The sequence below is a fragment of the Geospiza fortis genome, unplaced genomic scaffold (assembly GCF_000277835.1).
Source record: "Geospiza fortis unplaced genomic scaffold, GeoFor_1.0 scaffold106, whole genome shotgun sequence".
NCBI lineage: Eukaryota > Metazoa > Chordata > Aves > Passeriformes > Thraupidae > Geospiza > Geospiza fortis.
In genome coordinates, this window is record NW_005054377.1 from 1,861,312 (window position 1) to 1,878,988 (window position 17,677).

General features: G+C 41.1%; 1 protein-coding gene across 1 annotated transcript in view; it reads right to left on the minus strand.

Moving 5' to 3' along the window:
- The window catches only part of PKHD1 (PKHD1 ciliary IPT domain containing fibrocystin/polyductin), a 238,627-nt gene that overhangs the window by 114,432 nt on the left and 106,518 nt on the right, over positions 1-17,677 (minus strand). Inside the window, 8 exon segments of the mRNA XM_031060250.1 lie at positions 1,411-1,657; positions 2,873-3,008; positions 6,112-6,246; positions 7,371-7,461; positions 8,289-8,401; positions 13,332-13,465; positions 16,005-16,130; positions 17,310-17,504. Coding sequence (XP_030916110.1) covers positions 1,411-1,657; positions 2,873-3,008; positions 6,112-6,246; positions 7,371-7,461; positions 8,289-8,401; positions 13,332-13,465; positions 16,005-16,130; positions 17,310-17,504 — 1,177 coding nt within the window.

Sequence of the window (17,677 nt, forward strand, 5' to 3'; positions counted from 1 at the left end):
AGGGAATTAATTTCCCCAAGACCTCATGGTTAACTGCTTAGGAAAGACACCAAGCACTGTTTTATTTTGCCTTCTACCCGGTATTCTTTTACTTACATAGGAATTACTCCAAGCTCTTAAATTTTTGCAGACTTTTGGTTTCATTATGAGACACAGTAATCACATGCAAAGCCTCCAGGTAACTCAAAGTCTTATAGTTTTCTCCTTCAATGGAAAAGCTGAATAGTTTTTTTCCTGTTTGGGAAGGGGTTGGGGTTTTCCCCCTCCTACTTCTAAAACATTAATTATGAGGCAGACATGAATAATTAACAGCCCTCTGACAGAGCACTTCAGGATTTCTGCCTGTGTACTACTAACCTGAGACAGCAAAAAATGCATAATTGTTCAGATTTTTACTTGAAAAGGAGAGTGAAATATTGAGCAGGGGACTGGGAAGGGAAGATGAGCATGGGAAGAAAAGCAGGGGTGATGTTTAGATATCTAAAAGTCTTTTTCACCCTTTTTCTTATATCAGAGTTTTGGAAGTGTCCTCCCTGGGGATAGAAGTGGGGGCAGTTCTTGGCTGAACAGCATTCCTCCACTGGATCCCCTCACCGGCCAGCTGGTGAAAGGCAGGGAAAATTCCAGCTTGGGGAGACAAGTGAACTGGGACTCAACTGGGAGCTGTACAGCCACCAAAGCTGATGGGAATGACCTGGCTGTACCCCAGGACTGGATTATTATTAGAACTCTTTTTAATTTCCCAAGCTATCAAATACTTCAGTGTGAATGCCAGATCTGACACAGCATCTCCAGGAGATCCTTTTCCTTCCGCCATGTGGGTATTTTCTGGGGTCCCCGTGGCAGGAAGGAAATGATGAATCTGACTCCATGTTCTTAGAAGGCTAATTTATTATTTTATGTTACTATAGTATATTAAAGAATACTATACTAAACTATACTAAAGAATAGAGAAAGGATACTTACAGAAGGTTTAACAAGATAATAATGAAAAACCTGTGATTCTCCCAGAGCCCTGACACAGCTGGACTGTGATTGGTCATTAAGTTAAAACAATTCACATGTTGGATAAACAATCCCCAACCACATTCCAAAGCAGCAAAACACAGGAGAAGCAAACAAGATAATATTGTTTTCTTTTTTTTTTTTCTGAGGCTTCTCAGCTTCCCAGGAGAAGAATCCTGGGCAAGGGGATTTTTCCAGAAAATATGACAGTGACAGCCATGGAGTGACCGGCTATGGGAGGCAGGACAGCAGATTAAGAGATGCCACTGCTCAGGCTTTAGACCTAGTTTAGGACCAAGCAGAGAGGCAGCAGTCCTGGCACTGAGCCCAGGCCAGCAGCAATCTCAGAATAGCACATAGAAGCAAAACCCATGCTGTATTTTGGGAGGTGGAGCAATTACTTACAAATGAAGATCCATACGGTGGAAAACAAGGTCACTGTCACAGACACTGCCACCAGAAGCTTGGCTGAAGTTGGCACTGGCTGTGCAAGATGCTGCCAGGATATCTGTGGAAGGCAGGATGTGACTTCCCTTCTGTCCCGTGGTGGAGCCATCAAGGTCCTCAAGGATGGCAGAGTGAGGAAAGGGGAAGGACACTTGGAAAGGGGAATTGGTGAATTTCAGATGTTCAGCTGTCACTGTAAACCCACCTGTGGGTGATAAGCAGCATGTCAAAAAAACAAAATGGTCACCTCATGTAATGGGGCTGAAGACAATTCTCTGGAGGAAAAGAGACCAACTTCATTCCACCTTGCCTTTGGAAAAATGTCTGATGGGTCAACAAAAATGGGGAGATCCAGGAAAATAAATGGAGATGGTTGTAGGAATAGCTGTTGCTGTGCCAGACCAAACCTGCCCAACACCCTGCTGTGACTGTGGTTCAGACACACCTGATCCAGGTGCTGCTCCTCCAGCATCTCCTCAGTGACTTCAACCACTTATTCACAGGCCCCACAGCCAAAATTACAGTGACTCTTATAGATCCTGTCTGCCTTTTTTTAGAGGTGAGTACATGGTGTAAATGCGCTTGACTCTTTTGTGTATTTGCAGCACGTGGCAGAATAAAGCCTAGGCTGAAAAGTGAGTCTGGAGGATTTTTTTACCAGTGAAACAAAGATAGCTACAAAAAAAAAGATGAATATTCATGCAGGCCAAAGTTTTTGAGTGCATTAATATTTACAGAAATGTCAGAAAATCATTGCCTCATGGACTGTAACAAGTCAGCTTTGGCAGGAGTGCCCTACAACACATGGGTTACTATTTGACTGTCCTGTTCCCAGTTTTAGCCTGACTAAGCCAGATTTTACTATTCCTCCTGTCCTTTGATCTCATCTCCTGAAATCCTCTCCTATGTTATTGTAAGACAGTCTTCACTTATATATAAATACATTTTCTAACAACACAAAAGGCAATTGCAGTTGGAACATTCTTCAAAGAGCCTTTGAGTACCTCTTCAAAGCTCAGAAGGATGCTTAGCTTACACATTATCTTAGGCAAATTCACCTCAGGTTTAGGCTGGTAAGCAGTTTGGCGGAATTCTGTGAGGTGGTGTCACAGCTTTTAAAGAAATCATCACTCCTGAAATCTTACCTCTCAAAATAAAGATGCAGAAACAAGGCAGTGTATAAAACCCATTTACACTGAGAAAACTGTATCAGTGCAAAAATCAGGCTACTTTTGTCTTAAAATGCAATATGTGGCTTCAACTGAGCGATGAAGCCATATCCAGAAAGACTGGGGAGAACCTGAAATCTCAGCCTGTGCAGAGGAATTATCAATGGTCATCTGTTGAAACTATGAACTTGTAATGGCTGGGGAAGCTAGGGATTTGGGAATCCTGAAAAATAAATATAAATCAGACTCACCCTGCCCTTGGTAACAGCCAGAACAAGTCCTGATGGCTGTGCAAGTGTTCACATCAAAGTTCCTGAAAGCTGTATTGGAGATGAGGAGCTGGTATCTTTTGGGAGTCCTTAGTCCTGCAGACATACAGGTCCCATCCTGAAATGAAGAAATGAAGGAAACATCACCATGTGAATCAGGGATGGAATGATCTGGGTTGGAAAGGATCATAAAAGTCACCTCATTCCAACCCCCTGCCATGGCAGGGACATCTTCCAAAAGACCAGGTTGCTTCAAGTCCTGCCTAACCAGAAGATGGAGCATCCAGGATGCAGCAGCTGGGAATGCAAGAGTGTGACTGCCCATAATTGTGGAGTTTAAAGGACAGATGTAAACCATTGTTTGGCAAATTCTGACAACACCCATCTACTTCCCCTCTTGAAGCAGGTGATAGCATCACTCTTCAGGGCAGCTCGTTGGCTTTTGTTTGAGTTGTTACATAATAGTTATGATTGGACATTCCCTGGGAAGAAAGAATCCACCTAAAAGCCACAGTGAGTGGATTTTTACATCCCCGTTTCACTTTGCCTTTTCTGTCCAGCAAGTGGGAATTTTTCCTACTCTGCAAAGATGACCATTCTTATTTCTGTTCTAAGAAAAATCTGAGCACTGAAATTCAAAGGGATTTTGTGTGATTTGGCATGGGGACACACTCAAGACAGGCTCTCTGAAAAGCTCTAGAGGACTTCAGGGTCTATTAGAACTTAAAAAGACAGAAAGGAAGAGCAAAAGCCATGGGAGATGAAAAACACAATCAACAAACTGGATTTTGGGGCGATTGTAGTCCACAGCAGAGTGGAAGTATACAACCCTCTGCCCAACTGTCTTGGAAACAGGCTGGAAATAAAGATATACTTAGAGTTAGTGAGCAGCCTGGAGGAATAAGGGCTGTCAGGAGTCTGTGATACTGTTTCTGAGGCCAATGAATACTTGTAGAATATATCTCAGAAGCCATAGTAAAGAATCAATCAAGAAATCCACCCCATGTGAAAACACCTGCAATCAAAAAGAAAGAATGGAATGGACTCTTATAAGTACATTATTACTTCAAAGAGAAGGTGCTATCTTTAATCTTTGTAAGGCACAGTAGTTCCATCAGCTGTTTTATTTTGAGGTCAAAACATCAGGAGTGATAGTTCTGGTCCTTGGACCATCCTATTTCAAGTCACTGCTAAGCAGAAATCCCTGGTTTCTGGTAACAAATTGCTCAGAAAGTCTCTATTGGCTTTTTTTACACTTCTGGTTCTTCCATCCCACCCAATTTCCTATATATATTAAATTAATTAATTTTATTTAAACAAATAGCAAATAGACCAGTGTGAGACAATAATTCCTCCCTTGTGTGTCTCAGAACTCTTGCTTTCTCCAGGAAGAAATATTTCTCCTTAAATGGTCCCACAAAGACAGAGCTGCTTGATGAGAACATGGAGGGGGCTTTCTGAATGCCTTGGAAGTTAAAAAAAATCTTTCACTTGGCTTTTGCCAGTCCTGGAATTAGCCCTGTCACTAATGTGTCAATGGATCAAAGCCCCAGATTTTCAATGCCCTGATATTTCCAGAAAACAATCTTGTTTTAAAAACACTTTTTTCCAAAAAGTGGAAGGGCTAACAGAGAGGAATATCCAAGGTTCCCATTAAATTAATGTCATAAAGTTTTAATTGATATTAAAGAGACGTCATTATTAAAGGGAGAATTACATACATTAAGATGTAAATTATTACAAGGAGGGTCTTATCATGAGATAATCAAAGATAATCCCCCCCGAGGTACTGAAAGAAACAAGGCACAGCATGAGTGCCTCTAAATCTCTCAGCAAGTACAACACTGGAGTCCTAAAATGGATCCTGCAAAGCAAAAACAGAGACATCCACCCCCTGGTGTCAGAGAAATTCACTGGGACATCACTGGGACACTGCAAGGCTGGACAGTGAAGCCAGAATTTTATCAGAACCATCTACTTAGATGTAACCTGCTAAGGAGGTTCCTTTCTGTGAGCTTCTAAAGAAAACTCATTTAAAGTACTTTTTTTTTTCTGACAGTCAGAGAGAAAATTAATTTAATGAACAATAGAAAACTGAGCAGGGGAAAAAAAAAAGACCTCAAAATCATGAACAAGCATCTGTAACAGTTGTAACTAAAATTCCATTGTTATCCATGTTATTAATCTGTTAACAACCTGGTAGCACCCAAAGGACTTTGTCCAGCTGCCTAAAGAAAATAGTGGAAAAAGAACATATTTACTGCATAAATAAAATTACATTTTGTCAGTATTTTTCATTCTCAAGTAAAAAAGTAACACTCTGTGTTCCAGGTGGACCAATGATGCTGAGAGCGAGCAGAGGAATCCAAAGTGTTAACAAGGATAGAAGCCAAAGCTGGTGTTCCCTCTCAGTATTCTCAAATTACTAAACTAAACCCACCTGTGCATAGTTAAATGGTACTAAATACAAAAGGTGTATAGGAATTTTAGAAAAGCTTGATTAAAGAAAAATTAATATGTCTCTCAAAAAGTCAGGTTTGTTGAAATTCCAAGATTTTTCTGAGACCATATCAACACTAGAAAAAAATATGAGTAGGAAAAAAAATTTGCACTTGTCTTGCTAAGATTCTTCAGGGTTTTGTGTTTGTGATTTTGCTTTCACTTTTTGAATGTTCTTTTAGAAAGAATATACAGGATTATGCCTTATAGTGTGAAATTTTGTAGTAGTTTCTAGTGAAAACAGAAAAACCAGAGTCCTTGTTTCAAATTTGCTTTAAAAAATCATAAAAACTTCCATGCTGAAAGGAAAAGATGTTGGGAAAAAAACCCCAAAACCTGTAGAACTGTTTTGGTTGGAAAAGCCCTCTAAGACCATGGAGCCCAACCACCAACCCAACACTGCCAAGGCCAACAGTAAAAAATGTCCTGAAGTGCCAGCATTTACATGGTTTTTAAAACCCTCCAAGTAATTCCACTACTGCCCTAGGCTGTCTGTCCCAACACTTGAAAACCTTTCAGTGAATATATTTTCCCAAAATCCAGTCTAAACCTTTACTGGTGCAACTTGAGGGCATTCCCTCATAATCTGTTTAAAATCCAAGTTTTTCCCAATCTGCCATGGAGCAGGGGCTGTTCTCCAGGTTGCTTTCTAATTTCTCCAAATTCCTATTGAAACATTGCTGTGAGACTTAAGAGACATTGAAATTCCTTGCAGTTCTTACCTTTTGCCCAAGGTGTCCGTTTAAAACACTTTCAGACACAGAGGTGTTTCCCAGGCTTTCCACAATGTCAATGCCAAAATCTTTGCAAGCAGAAATCCAGAAATGCTGGAGTTCAAGGTTCCTGCTACTGAAAATCTACATGAAAGGAAAATAAAATAATAAAAATACATATAATGATTAAATAATAGAATGGTTTAGGTTAGAAGGAGCCTTAAAGACCATTTCATTCCAGCTCCTGCCGTGGGCACTGACACCTTCCACTACCCCAGGTTGCTCCAAGCCCCATTCAATCCAGCCTTGAAAACTTCTGGAATGGGGCACCTAAAAGAAAGAAGACTGTTTCTAAAGGGAGCCCATGGAAAAAAGCAGAATAAACTTAGTTATTTGTGTATTCTAGGTCAGTCACATACAAAGAAATTACAAGTTGTGCAGAGAAAACAAACCAACAACAACAACAAACCTGCAAATCACCCTTTTACTTCTTTTCATACAAATAGCCTTTCCAGAGAGGGAACACATCAGCCTGAAAAATCACACTGAAAAATTGGACACCTTCAGAGGAGGAGTCATACGGATGGGTGAGGCTATAAAACCTTACAGAGAAACACATACAAACTGTTCAGGTCATCAGACAGAAATTAATAGGATCACAGGCTCCAAACTGTGAGCATGGGAAAAAACATGACATAATAAAGGGTGGTGTGGCTTTTAAGAATCAGATTAATTAATAGCGAGTCATATTAGCTGGAGAACAAAGCTAGACATATTTGATAAATAAATAGATAAATAAAAAGTGCAAAATTTTAAGAAGAATAAAAGCAAATCCCATGGAAACCATCAGTTCTATAAAGGTAATATATCTACCTATTGCAATCTTCATGAACAGCTCAGATATACTTAGAGAACTTTTTATTTGGCAACATGATCTAATGGAAGGTGTCCCTGCCAATGGCAGAGAGATTGGAATGAGATGGATTTTAAGGTCCCTTCCAACCCAAACCATTCTAAAATTCCATGACTTCAATGGCAGACAGATGCTAGATGATTGCAGAGAACACCAGCCAGTGAAAGTGGCAATGACTCTGCAGCAAAAAAAATTCACACAAATCAAATTTCTGGCTCTTTCATTAAAAGAAGCGCTTCCAGGTGAGGGACATGGACATAGAAGCGCAAGAACTTTTAGACAATCAAGTGTGGAGGTGAGACTGGTGACTTGGAAAGACCCTGAGCATCACAGCAGGCAGCGGGGACAAACCTACCTGTGCTCCCCCTTGGCAGTTCCAGGCTCTGAAATTGTTGAACTGAACACGACTGTCTGGCAAATACTCTGGGTATACCAGCAACCCATGCCTGTTTAGAGAGAAAGCCATGGAGACTGTTCCTTTACATGGCAAGGACTGGTGAGCAGATTTTTCTATTCATAATTTTGATATGTAAAACCTTAAATCTGTAACAATTGTCTGCATGAGACTTTATTTCTTAAAAGCAAAGTCACGAGTTTTCAGTGTTAGACCTATCAGAGCTGAAAAGGAGTGTGCAGTGCCATTGAGAGGTTCTCACTATAAAACACCCTCCCATGATCATGAGTTTTCAGCCAGCATCATCTTCAGGTAAGCCTGACATGAATCTGGACAGTTAAGGCTCTTCTTTATATTGGATTCAGCTAACTTGGATTACAGCCCAAATGCATTCCTGAATGCAGCACTTGGTTTGACCTTCTCAGAGATTTAAAATCCAGATTAATATCCAGATTAACTCCAAATTCAGGTCACCTTAACCACTGATTTTCAGTACAATGCCATTTGTTAATACTCTTTCTCCAATTCTCTTTCTGTTTTAGGGAAGTACTGGTTAAAACTTTTGTCAGTAGCTGTTTCTGGATACTAAAGGAACAATTGCTGCATGAAATGTCACAGAACCATGGAATCAGGGAGTGTTGGAAGGGACCTTAGAGATCATCTTGTTCCACCACCCTGCCATGGACCAGGACACCTCCCTCAACAATCCTGCCCTGCTCCAGACAATTCTGCTTGCAAGAGACAAGGACCTGAAAGGGTGCAAAACTGGGGGGAAAAGTCCTGAAAAGAGGGGCAAGGCCTTTTCTGCCCACCACTGCAATTATAGATGGCACAACCATTTCCTGAAGGAAAATCTCCTTAACCAAACTCCCCAAGTACCTTGTGCAGGAGTGAGCTGTGTTCTCACTGAAGGACAGGACAGGCATTTTGGATGGTCCCTCAGGGGAGAGATGAAAGAAATAGCCATACCCAGCAGCACACACTGTGTTTCCCTGTAGAGAGGAACATGTGACTATGAAAATAATATTTCCACAAGTTTCTGGAAATTAAATCAATTTAAGAAACACACAAATTAAAATCCCAGCTGTGGTCCATTCAAATTCTGGTAAACTGGCTGGTGGAGACTTGTTCCTCATTTCTGTGTCCCCAGTCTTGTTCTGTTTTCACTTTGACCTTGGTCCAGTTGTAAAAATACTTCTTTTTAAACCAGACGAGGAAGGCTGGCCAAACAATAGAGACAAACAGCAGAAAAATGCTGCGAAATCTTAAAGAAGTAGGTAAGAAAAAAATGTGTTGAAAACTTACATCTATAAACTCCTATGTAAGAAAATGTCAGGAAGAAAAAGTGAAGCACAAACTAATCCCAAAGGTAAATCACAAACTAATCAAGTTTATTGGTTTCCTTCTCAGTCTCAATACTTCTCTTATCTCAAAAAAGTGAGATTCCTAAAAGTCAAGAGAAAGCAAAGAACAACATCTTCAGGATATGTCAGTGACTGAACAATTAAACTTCCTTACACCTGTGGTAAATTATGTGGTTTGGATCATTTTTTACAGGGCAACTGAATAACCATAGGAAGATGCGCTGTAAATTATTGTCATTTAATATGTCTTAAAGAAATTGAATTCTAAATTCTGCACTTGAGTTACATTATTTGTGTTGCAAATAATAAAATAATAAAAATAAAAGGACATAAGGTCTGACTGGCCTTAAAATTAGGAGTTTGGTACTTACAGAATCTGCATTAAGTAGGTTATATGAATTGTATTGGATATGTTCTGAACTGTTCTACTCTAGGTCAAAAACCTGCTCTTGCCAGCTTAATTTGGAGATCAGCCAAGCCTAGTTGGGTTTGGGTTTGGGACATATTGCAATGTCTTCATCTGTGTACCTGTGCATGATCTCTCTCACTTGCCTGAGGTGTGTGAAAATTTGAAGTCCAGGCTGGTAGATTTTAGCTCCCTTTTTAGGAAAAAAAAAAACAATAATAAGACATAGGCATGTGCAGAAGGCAATGCTTTTGGTCTATCCTCAGACAAAATTAATTGCTCTCTAGAGGTATGTGGCTCTCTGAGGGGGGGTCTAAGATGGCCTTTCTTGCAGCTCTAAGGAGGGCTTGTTCTCTAAGATCAGGTCTGACGCCACCACTCCCATTCATAGGCCACTGGACACTGTTAAAATACTAATGACTTTTTGGTCCCTGATGGTCCAAATCAAAGCTGAGCCTGGTGACCTCAAGGTGAAACCCTCCATATACCAATTACTTTCTTCTGACCCATCCAAGCGTGCTCCCTGCAGTCCTGATCTCTGACATCTGTCAAGGAATAAAGTACTGAGACCCAGAGCTCTGCTTTCTCTATCCCCTGGTAAAACTGCTGCTTCTTCTGAAAGTGCAGCCACAGAGTCTTTTTCTTTAACAAAACACTTCTGCAGTCCAGTCACATCATTTCCAGGATATTTTACTTGCGACTCCAATCTTGCGTTCTACAGATGATTCATAAGGAAAAGGAAAAAAAAAAAAACTGCATATTTATTCAGCCAGCTCGTGGCTGGAGGGCAGGGGTTTTAGGCAAGCAAGGAATTTTGTGTGGAAATCAATTCTTTGTGGAAGTCAGTATATTACGAATGTCCATGCAACCAAAATTCCAGAGAGAAATTACCTCCCTGAGCATGCCAAAAACCTGGAGGTATGCACTGCAAGTCACTAAAATCAAGGGGCTGGCGGTTTAAGTGTCTCTTAACTGTTACAACTCTGCTGGTGTAAATACTTCATGAATTTCTTTCAGATAGCTGGGACTCAAACTGTTGACCTTAAAGATGACATTAAAGCTCTGGACAGTGTTCCCAGCAACTACTCCCACAGTCTGAGAGTTGGGCAGGATGTGAGTGAGTACTCACAATGTGCCTGCTTTGGTGTGGGCCCACTTTGCAGGAAAGGGTTTGGAAAAGATCTCAGCAGGGATGGGACAGTGGGAAAACAGCGCCAGACAGATGCAGCCTCACCTCTTTGGTGCTGTGGAAAATGGCTGGATGGGGTGACACAAGGAAACAAATGCATTTACCAACAGTGTGACAATCAGTCACTCTGACACGGAGACACCAGCTGAGCTCCACCCCATTCATTCATCTGAGCTGTTTCCCAGTCCTCAACACCAAGGCAAGAAAGGAAAGGGAGGTTCTCCCTGGATCTCCTAAACCCAGTCCATATGTTGTTATGTATGAGCACTGCATGCTAGCTCTGGCATTTCAGGGCATTGAATGTTTATGGGTTGGAACAGCAAAAAGGCCAAAACTCACCAGGCCCAAGAGAGACGGCATAAAAAGATAAAAACCTACTTTTTACAATTATTTTTCCTGCACACAAAAAGAAAACCAAGAACATAGGGTGGATGTTTCAGTGAGAAAAAAAGCCAATATCACAGAGGAGCATCTTCAGTTCCTTGCACTGGTAGCATTAAAAAAAAAAAAAACAAAACAGCCTGCTAATGAGATTGTCCATGACTCTAAAAAGTGATAACCTGGGCTCACACACTGTGTTTAAAAAATTATACTAACCTTGTAATAATCAGTTCGCACTCATACTGTCCAAGTATAAAATTTTGTCTAACAGCCTGATTCACCAGAGCACTTAAGAGCTAAAGTCAAATGGAAACCAGTGGGAATTGGGTCTCCAAATGTCTTTGTAGGCTCAGGTTTGAGTGACTGCTGTGTCCCAATTTCCACACCGTTTAGGCCACCACTGAATTTCAAGGAAATTTAAGCTCTTCAGCCACCGATGCAAATTTAAGCTCCCAAGTAAATTGACTAGTTATGAAAACATTACTGCAGGTCTCACTGTGGAAAGGCTTAACCCATCATGCACAGAAGATGTTACACAGCTTGGACCTAGAGATCTCTGCAGTCCCTGCCTTAAATATTGCAGTCAATAAGTTAAAACCAGTAATCAAAAGATGGAAATCTGAAAATAATATTAAAAAAAAAACCCAAAAAAACAACACAAAACCAATAAACAAAAAGACTGACAAACACCTAAAATTAAATTCTTAACTGGGAAAATTTCTATTGCATGTTCTGGCCTGAGAACCAGGCAGGTGGAAGATGAGTCTTTCTCATTACATTCTTCAAATTTCCCCAATGAACTAAGATTATAAATACCCAAAAAGCTTGAGTCATTTGATCTGAGAATTTTCATGAGAGAAAAGGCGCTAAGACTACAGCATCGTAATGCTGGTGCTGCACCAGCACCCCTGGAATTTAGTGATTATTATTGCACTAGGGAAAAGTCACCAGTTCTTTTACCAGGGAGAAATGTGACCTTTTTCTCTTGATATTCCTGTGCTTTGCTGCCTTCCTGAGCACTGCTTGGTCCTGTGGTACAGTAGGAGCAGTTAATAACAATTTCAAGCTGGGCAACTTCTTTTAGTTTTCCTTTTGCTGCTGCAACTCCTCAAATATTCCACTCCTCAAGATGATGAAGGTCATCAGCATCCATCTGAGGCCATCTGTTACCCTGCCTGGAGCAGCACATCTCTGGAGAGCAGAAAGGACCCCCTGATATTGGGGTACACAGCCACAGCTGTAGCTTTATATCTGCAAACTCACGTGAGCAGAGAGGGATAAATAAATGTGCTGAAAAGCCCAGCACAGGCAGCTCCCAGGAACCCGTGGAGGTAATTGCAGCGAACCTTTTCAAAAGCTGAGCCACTGGCAATGGAGTGAACAGCTCCAGGGTAAGTCAGTGCATGACAGTACAAAACTCTGTGCTTAGTGGAGCTGAAATTCTCATGATTCTGCCAGGTTGTTGTATTTTAAAACCATATTTGATGGCCTTAAAAATTATAAATATGGCCTCGAGGGAAGTGCAGAAAAGTCCTCCTTTCTCAGTGCTCCTGTCTTCATAAAAGCATAGGAAATGTGTTGGTCTCTTTTTCACCTTCAAATTTAGGTGTAAATCTTTCCTCATGGAGCAGAAACCCCAGGGGTGATTAGGTCTTCACAAACAGTAATTGGTTTGGTTACTGGGGGTTAACAATAGAGCAGGTTAGGATTATTTTTTAAATGAAAATATGCATTTTCCACTGCTGAAAGTGTGGTAAGAAAGGTCAGTTTCAATGTAATTCCTTAAAATATTTGGGAAGGAAAAGTGGTTTGAAGTGGATGAAAATTATATTTTTCCATGAAACACATAAAAGTGACTCTTTTTTCTGAAATATAAGACTAAAAAAGAATATGAGCTAAAAGAAAGCATCAGAGAATTAGTGAATAAAAGTATTTTTTCTGAGCTCAACTTTGTGATGTGTGGCTGGAGTTTTATAACCATTAAAATAGAGTTGATGTGTGGCTGTTCTCTTTAAAAACCTGGAGTTTTATAACCATTAAAATAGAGAACCTTCATTTCTTTCAAAATCAATTTCATTTTCATAGGATAGGGAACATATTCTCTTTCTCATCCTGGAATGCAAATCTTCAGCTGCATGGGCAATGTGATTTTAAATCCAGACAGGTGTAATTGATGCTGCTGAATTTTAGTGTTTTTGTAGTCAGTCCATTAAAATTGAGGGGTTTTTTTTTAATAATGACAGAAATTCTAGAGAAGCTGAGACTAAACTTTTTCCAAGTTTTCTGAATCTGTGAGCATTATAAAATAAAACAACATTTTAAAGTTCCTCAGGATGAATTCTCTCACTGCAATATTCCATTCCACCCAAGCACAGCAAAATTCTCAGTAATAAATTTACCCAGGAACATAATTTATTTTGTAATATGCACTTGTTTCAATATCCCATCACAAGCACAAGTCCTGACAGCTCAGCCAAGAAACAAATATTGTGTATGTGATCTCCCAGATAAATGAAGCTCTGTGTCTTTCTGATACCTTTGATTAGAAAGGAAATATTATGTCTTATACCAGAACTTCTTACCCTGATGTGGCTGGCAGGAGCCCTGATGTAGATCCCTGCCGGTGACAGTGTCTCAATATTGGATAAACCATCAGTTACAGACAGGCCAATCACTATGTTGTTACTGATTTTGTTCTCCTCTTCCAGTCCCTCACCTTTAAAAGAAAAAGATAGGAAAAAAAAAAAGGAAAAAAAAAGTAAAAAATAAGAGGAAGAAAAAAGAAAAATAGACTTTAATGTACATATAGCTGGAAACCCTCTATTATCACGATTCTCATTTCAATATACACAACTCCAGTTGTTATTTTCACATATATTTCCCTGTACGAGGTATTATATGTGACTATACCACAAGTCATATATTCTGGACTGCAAGTTTATGGTAAAAATAAATAAAAGATGTATTATAAAGCAGATTTACAGTTGAAAAAAGAGACTCAGAGTGGGAAAGAGGCTCACCTATGCACACACAGGCATGCTCCTGGCAGTACTAGAATTCAAAGTCCTCTTTATCTCCTGTCTGCATTCACTGCCCTACTTACATGTAAGAAAATTTCTAAACAGGCTGAAAAACACTTGGTGCACCTCTGCACAAAACTGGGGGGCTGCCCCCTTAAGCAATGGAGTAGGAGAAGAGAAAGGGAAAAATCAATCAAGCAATTGATTAGACAATACAGACCTCTTGGGGTGCCCCAGATCTAGTTACAGTATAGAAATTGGAAGAAGAAAACAAAATAAATATTTTTTTAAACTACATTGTAAAAAAAATGGGCCACCCAGTGGGAAGGAGTGGACAGTCCCATACAAGCCAAGTCCAAACAAGGACGTATGGATAGGATAAGGGGAAATGGCCTCAAGTTGCTCTGGAGGAGGTTTGGGTTGGATATCAGGAAAGATTTCTTCACCTAAAGGATGGTCAGGCATTGGAACAGGCTGCCCAGGGAAGTGGTGGAGTCACCATCCCTGGGGGTGTTTGCAGCCATGGAGATATGGCACTTGGGGACATGGTTTAGTGGTGGGCTTGGCAGGGTCAGTTCAATGGCTGAACTTCCAGAACCAGAAAGACCTGGAAGGTCTCTCCCAACCTTAATGACTGCATGATTCTATGATCAGCACTGCTGCTCTTTTGGAAGCAGAATAAAAAGTGGAATACTGTGTGGAGTCTATGCATAGGCCATTCTCTCTGGTCTACATTAGGAGCAAATCCATCTAGTTCGGTTTATCCAAAAGAAGTCATTATCTTCAAATACACCTGCTCAAATTTCTATTAATAATACAGATCCCTTCAAATCATTACTACCCCAAATATAAGCCACTTCACTAGAAAACCTGTGCCCTTTGGTTTTTGGGATAGCAATAAATACTTCTAGCCTTCCCTTGGTATTTTGAGGGAATCAGCTTTCTCAATTTTTTCCAGTCTGCATGTACTGAAGATCCCAAATAAGTCCTTTTGACAGCCACACAGGATTTTGAGGTTTTGGATTTCAAGTTCAGACCTTGTGTGTCAATAATTTTAAGTCCAGAGTGACATTTTTTGATGGTCTTGCAAACCCTCTAAAAATAAGGATTTTAGGTGAAATCACTGAGAGAATCCAATTCCAGAGCTGCAAAGAGCCAGCTGTAATAAATATTCCTTCACAGGTAACAAAATTATATATAAATTAATCCATCAGACCCTCTGGAGCTGCTGGCAGTGAAGCCATTAAAAGCATCTTGAGGATAAGGTGTATTCAGGCTGAAACTTCAGTTCGGCTCAGAGTCCTTTAATTCAGACACAGATCCCAACACAAATGAGCCAAGGGATGCCAGAAGCTTGGAGGTCCTGCTCTGCTTCCCCATGACTGCAAGGGCTCTGTACACCAGCTTGGGCAAGTCCTTGCATCTCTGTGAGCCTGCCCTCTTCATCTGCAAGGTGTGTATAACCACATTGGGTTTATTATCTTCCCTGTTTAAATCATGATATATCACTCCTCATTATGTTTATACACAGCACCCAGCACAGAAAATTGGTGTGTGTGGGGAACTGCAGGATCAGAACTGAAGGCTTTCTTTTTTCCCCCCTCTGTTTATCTCATAATTGGTCATTTTTATCCCATCTCTTATGGAAAACAAAAATTGAACTATATCTTTAGGTATTCAGGAAACATGAGATCCCAGCAGAAGATGCTTTAAGTCAGTCTCCTGATGGTTAGTTAGGAGAAATATTTTGTTGTTTAACATTTTTGTTGCTCCAAGCTCCAATTTATTTAAGTGCTAAATCCTCTGGTTAACTTTTAACATATGCTTTCATTCCATTATCTTCGACATCAAATGACTGAAGTTAAAGGTAATATGCTCTTAAATGCTTCATTGAGTTCTGGTCTTAAATATGTCATAATGATACTTTTCCAAAGACAGATTAATCCATCCCCTAAAAAAGTCTAGTATTTTTTCACTGAAAAATAATTGATCCAAATCAATTGAAGACTGACCTGAAGAAAGAGAGCTAGCCAAATGGAAGTAGCTGCTAGGAGTTGTGTGTGGAATTGTGGAAGCTTTATTCCAAATTCACTGACACCAGAAGTTGCGGAAGATGTGATTAAAGTCCTCAGAGCACAGTTAAGGATCTGCCATTCTCCAAAGCATTTTCATGCAAATGGGAGCCAGCACAAGCTGCTGTTGTATGTAGTGTGGACATTTGCCTGCTTCACTTACCCAGGAGGAGCCCATGGCCTGAAATATTGTAGAAAACGTTGCTGTCCACAGTGAGGTTGGAGATCCCTCTCAGATGGAGCCCTTGGCCAAAGGAGTCCAGAACACAACAACCACGGATGTAAGAGTCTGGGAGGAAATGAGTGAGTGGTATGAGCACAAATCACCTGCAGATTGAGGGCAGGTATTTCACACCCCTTCTCTAGCCAGGCATGGTGACCTTCCCATCATCCAGATCCTGGCCAGGGCTGCCTTCTGCCACCAGGGAGCCCTGACCCTCACTCAGTCATGAAGATGACACAGGTCCCTTCCAAACCAAACCAAACCAAACCAAACCAAACCAAACCAAACCATTTTATTACTCTGTGGGAGGTGCAAATGTACCTTAGGAAGGGAAAATCCATTCAGCACCCTTAAAACATTCTTTGAGCCCACCTAACTTGCCCCTGCCACCACCAGTCTTCAGAGCCCTCACTGCCACTTCCACAGAGATGGATTTGGCACTTAACAGTGACAAAGGAAAAAGAACTTAATATGTTTCTTAACCTCTGGGTTGTAGGGGGGCACAACGAGTTGCAGCTGATTGCTAGGAACAGCCTACACCTGAAACCAACTAAGAACAAGTGGCATAAAAGAGTGGAGTTGTAGGAGGAGTTAGATGGCTGCTGCCAGGACCAGAAGAGTCCCAGGAGGAGATGGAGAACCACAGGAGAAGGTAACCCCAGGAGAAGGGAGAATCCCAGAAGAGGATAGAGAACCCCAGGACACGGTGGAGAATCCCAGAAGAGGATGGACTTTGAAGCTATGGACATGCCAGGGCTCTGTAGCAATTTGCAGCAATATATCCTTCATTGGATCAGACTGCTAAATTAGCTGCAGATGCTTCGGTAGTAACTTTGAAGCTATGGAATAGAACTGTGTTGTAATGTATTGTTGTAATGTATAAGACAACACTGGGTGAAAAAATTAAATGTTGGCCCCTACAGCTAGCCAACCCTGAGTCATTGGGCTGGCTAGTTGAAGGGGCTCCCTCACAGTGTCTTGGTGCATTCATTTCCACAGCTACTCTCTTCTACATCAAAAGGGCAGTGTAGCGTTAAAAAAATATTATTTTAGGAAGAAGCACAGATACAAAGGAAGTGAAACAGGTGAAACCACTCTATCACTTGGGCTTAGGCTAGAAGTGAGGAGTTTTTTCACATTTAACAATCCAATTTGCCAACTGACTCAAGAGCCAAGCAGGATTTGAGGGTGCCTGCCCCAGCTTTGGGCAGGAGAAGGTGGGTATCTCCAGTGCAGGGAGCTCACCTGCCATCCAGGTGTTGCCAGTGACAGACAGGGCACTGCAGTGGTGCTGGAATGCTTGGCCCATGTGGCGGAGTTGGATCCCCTCCAGCTGGAGCTGGCTGGCTTTGCCCTGGAAGGCCTCCACAATCACCATGGCCCCCAGGTCCCGAGAGCCCAGCTGCCTCTCACTTCTCTTGTACAAACACCCAGAGTGACCTAGGACACAAACCAGGGAGAGCTGTGACTGGCACCCTCCCCACTGGGTGGGATGTGCAGGGGGAGATCATCCCCCTGACCCAGTGAGACTCCAACTCCAGCAGGGATCTGAAACTTGGGCCCAAAGGCAACACAGGCAAACATTTTTGATGTTCCTCAAAGCAGGTGTGGTT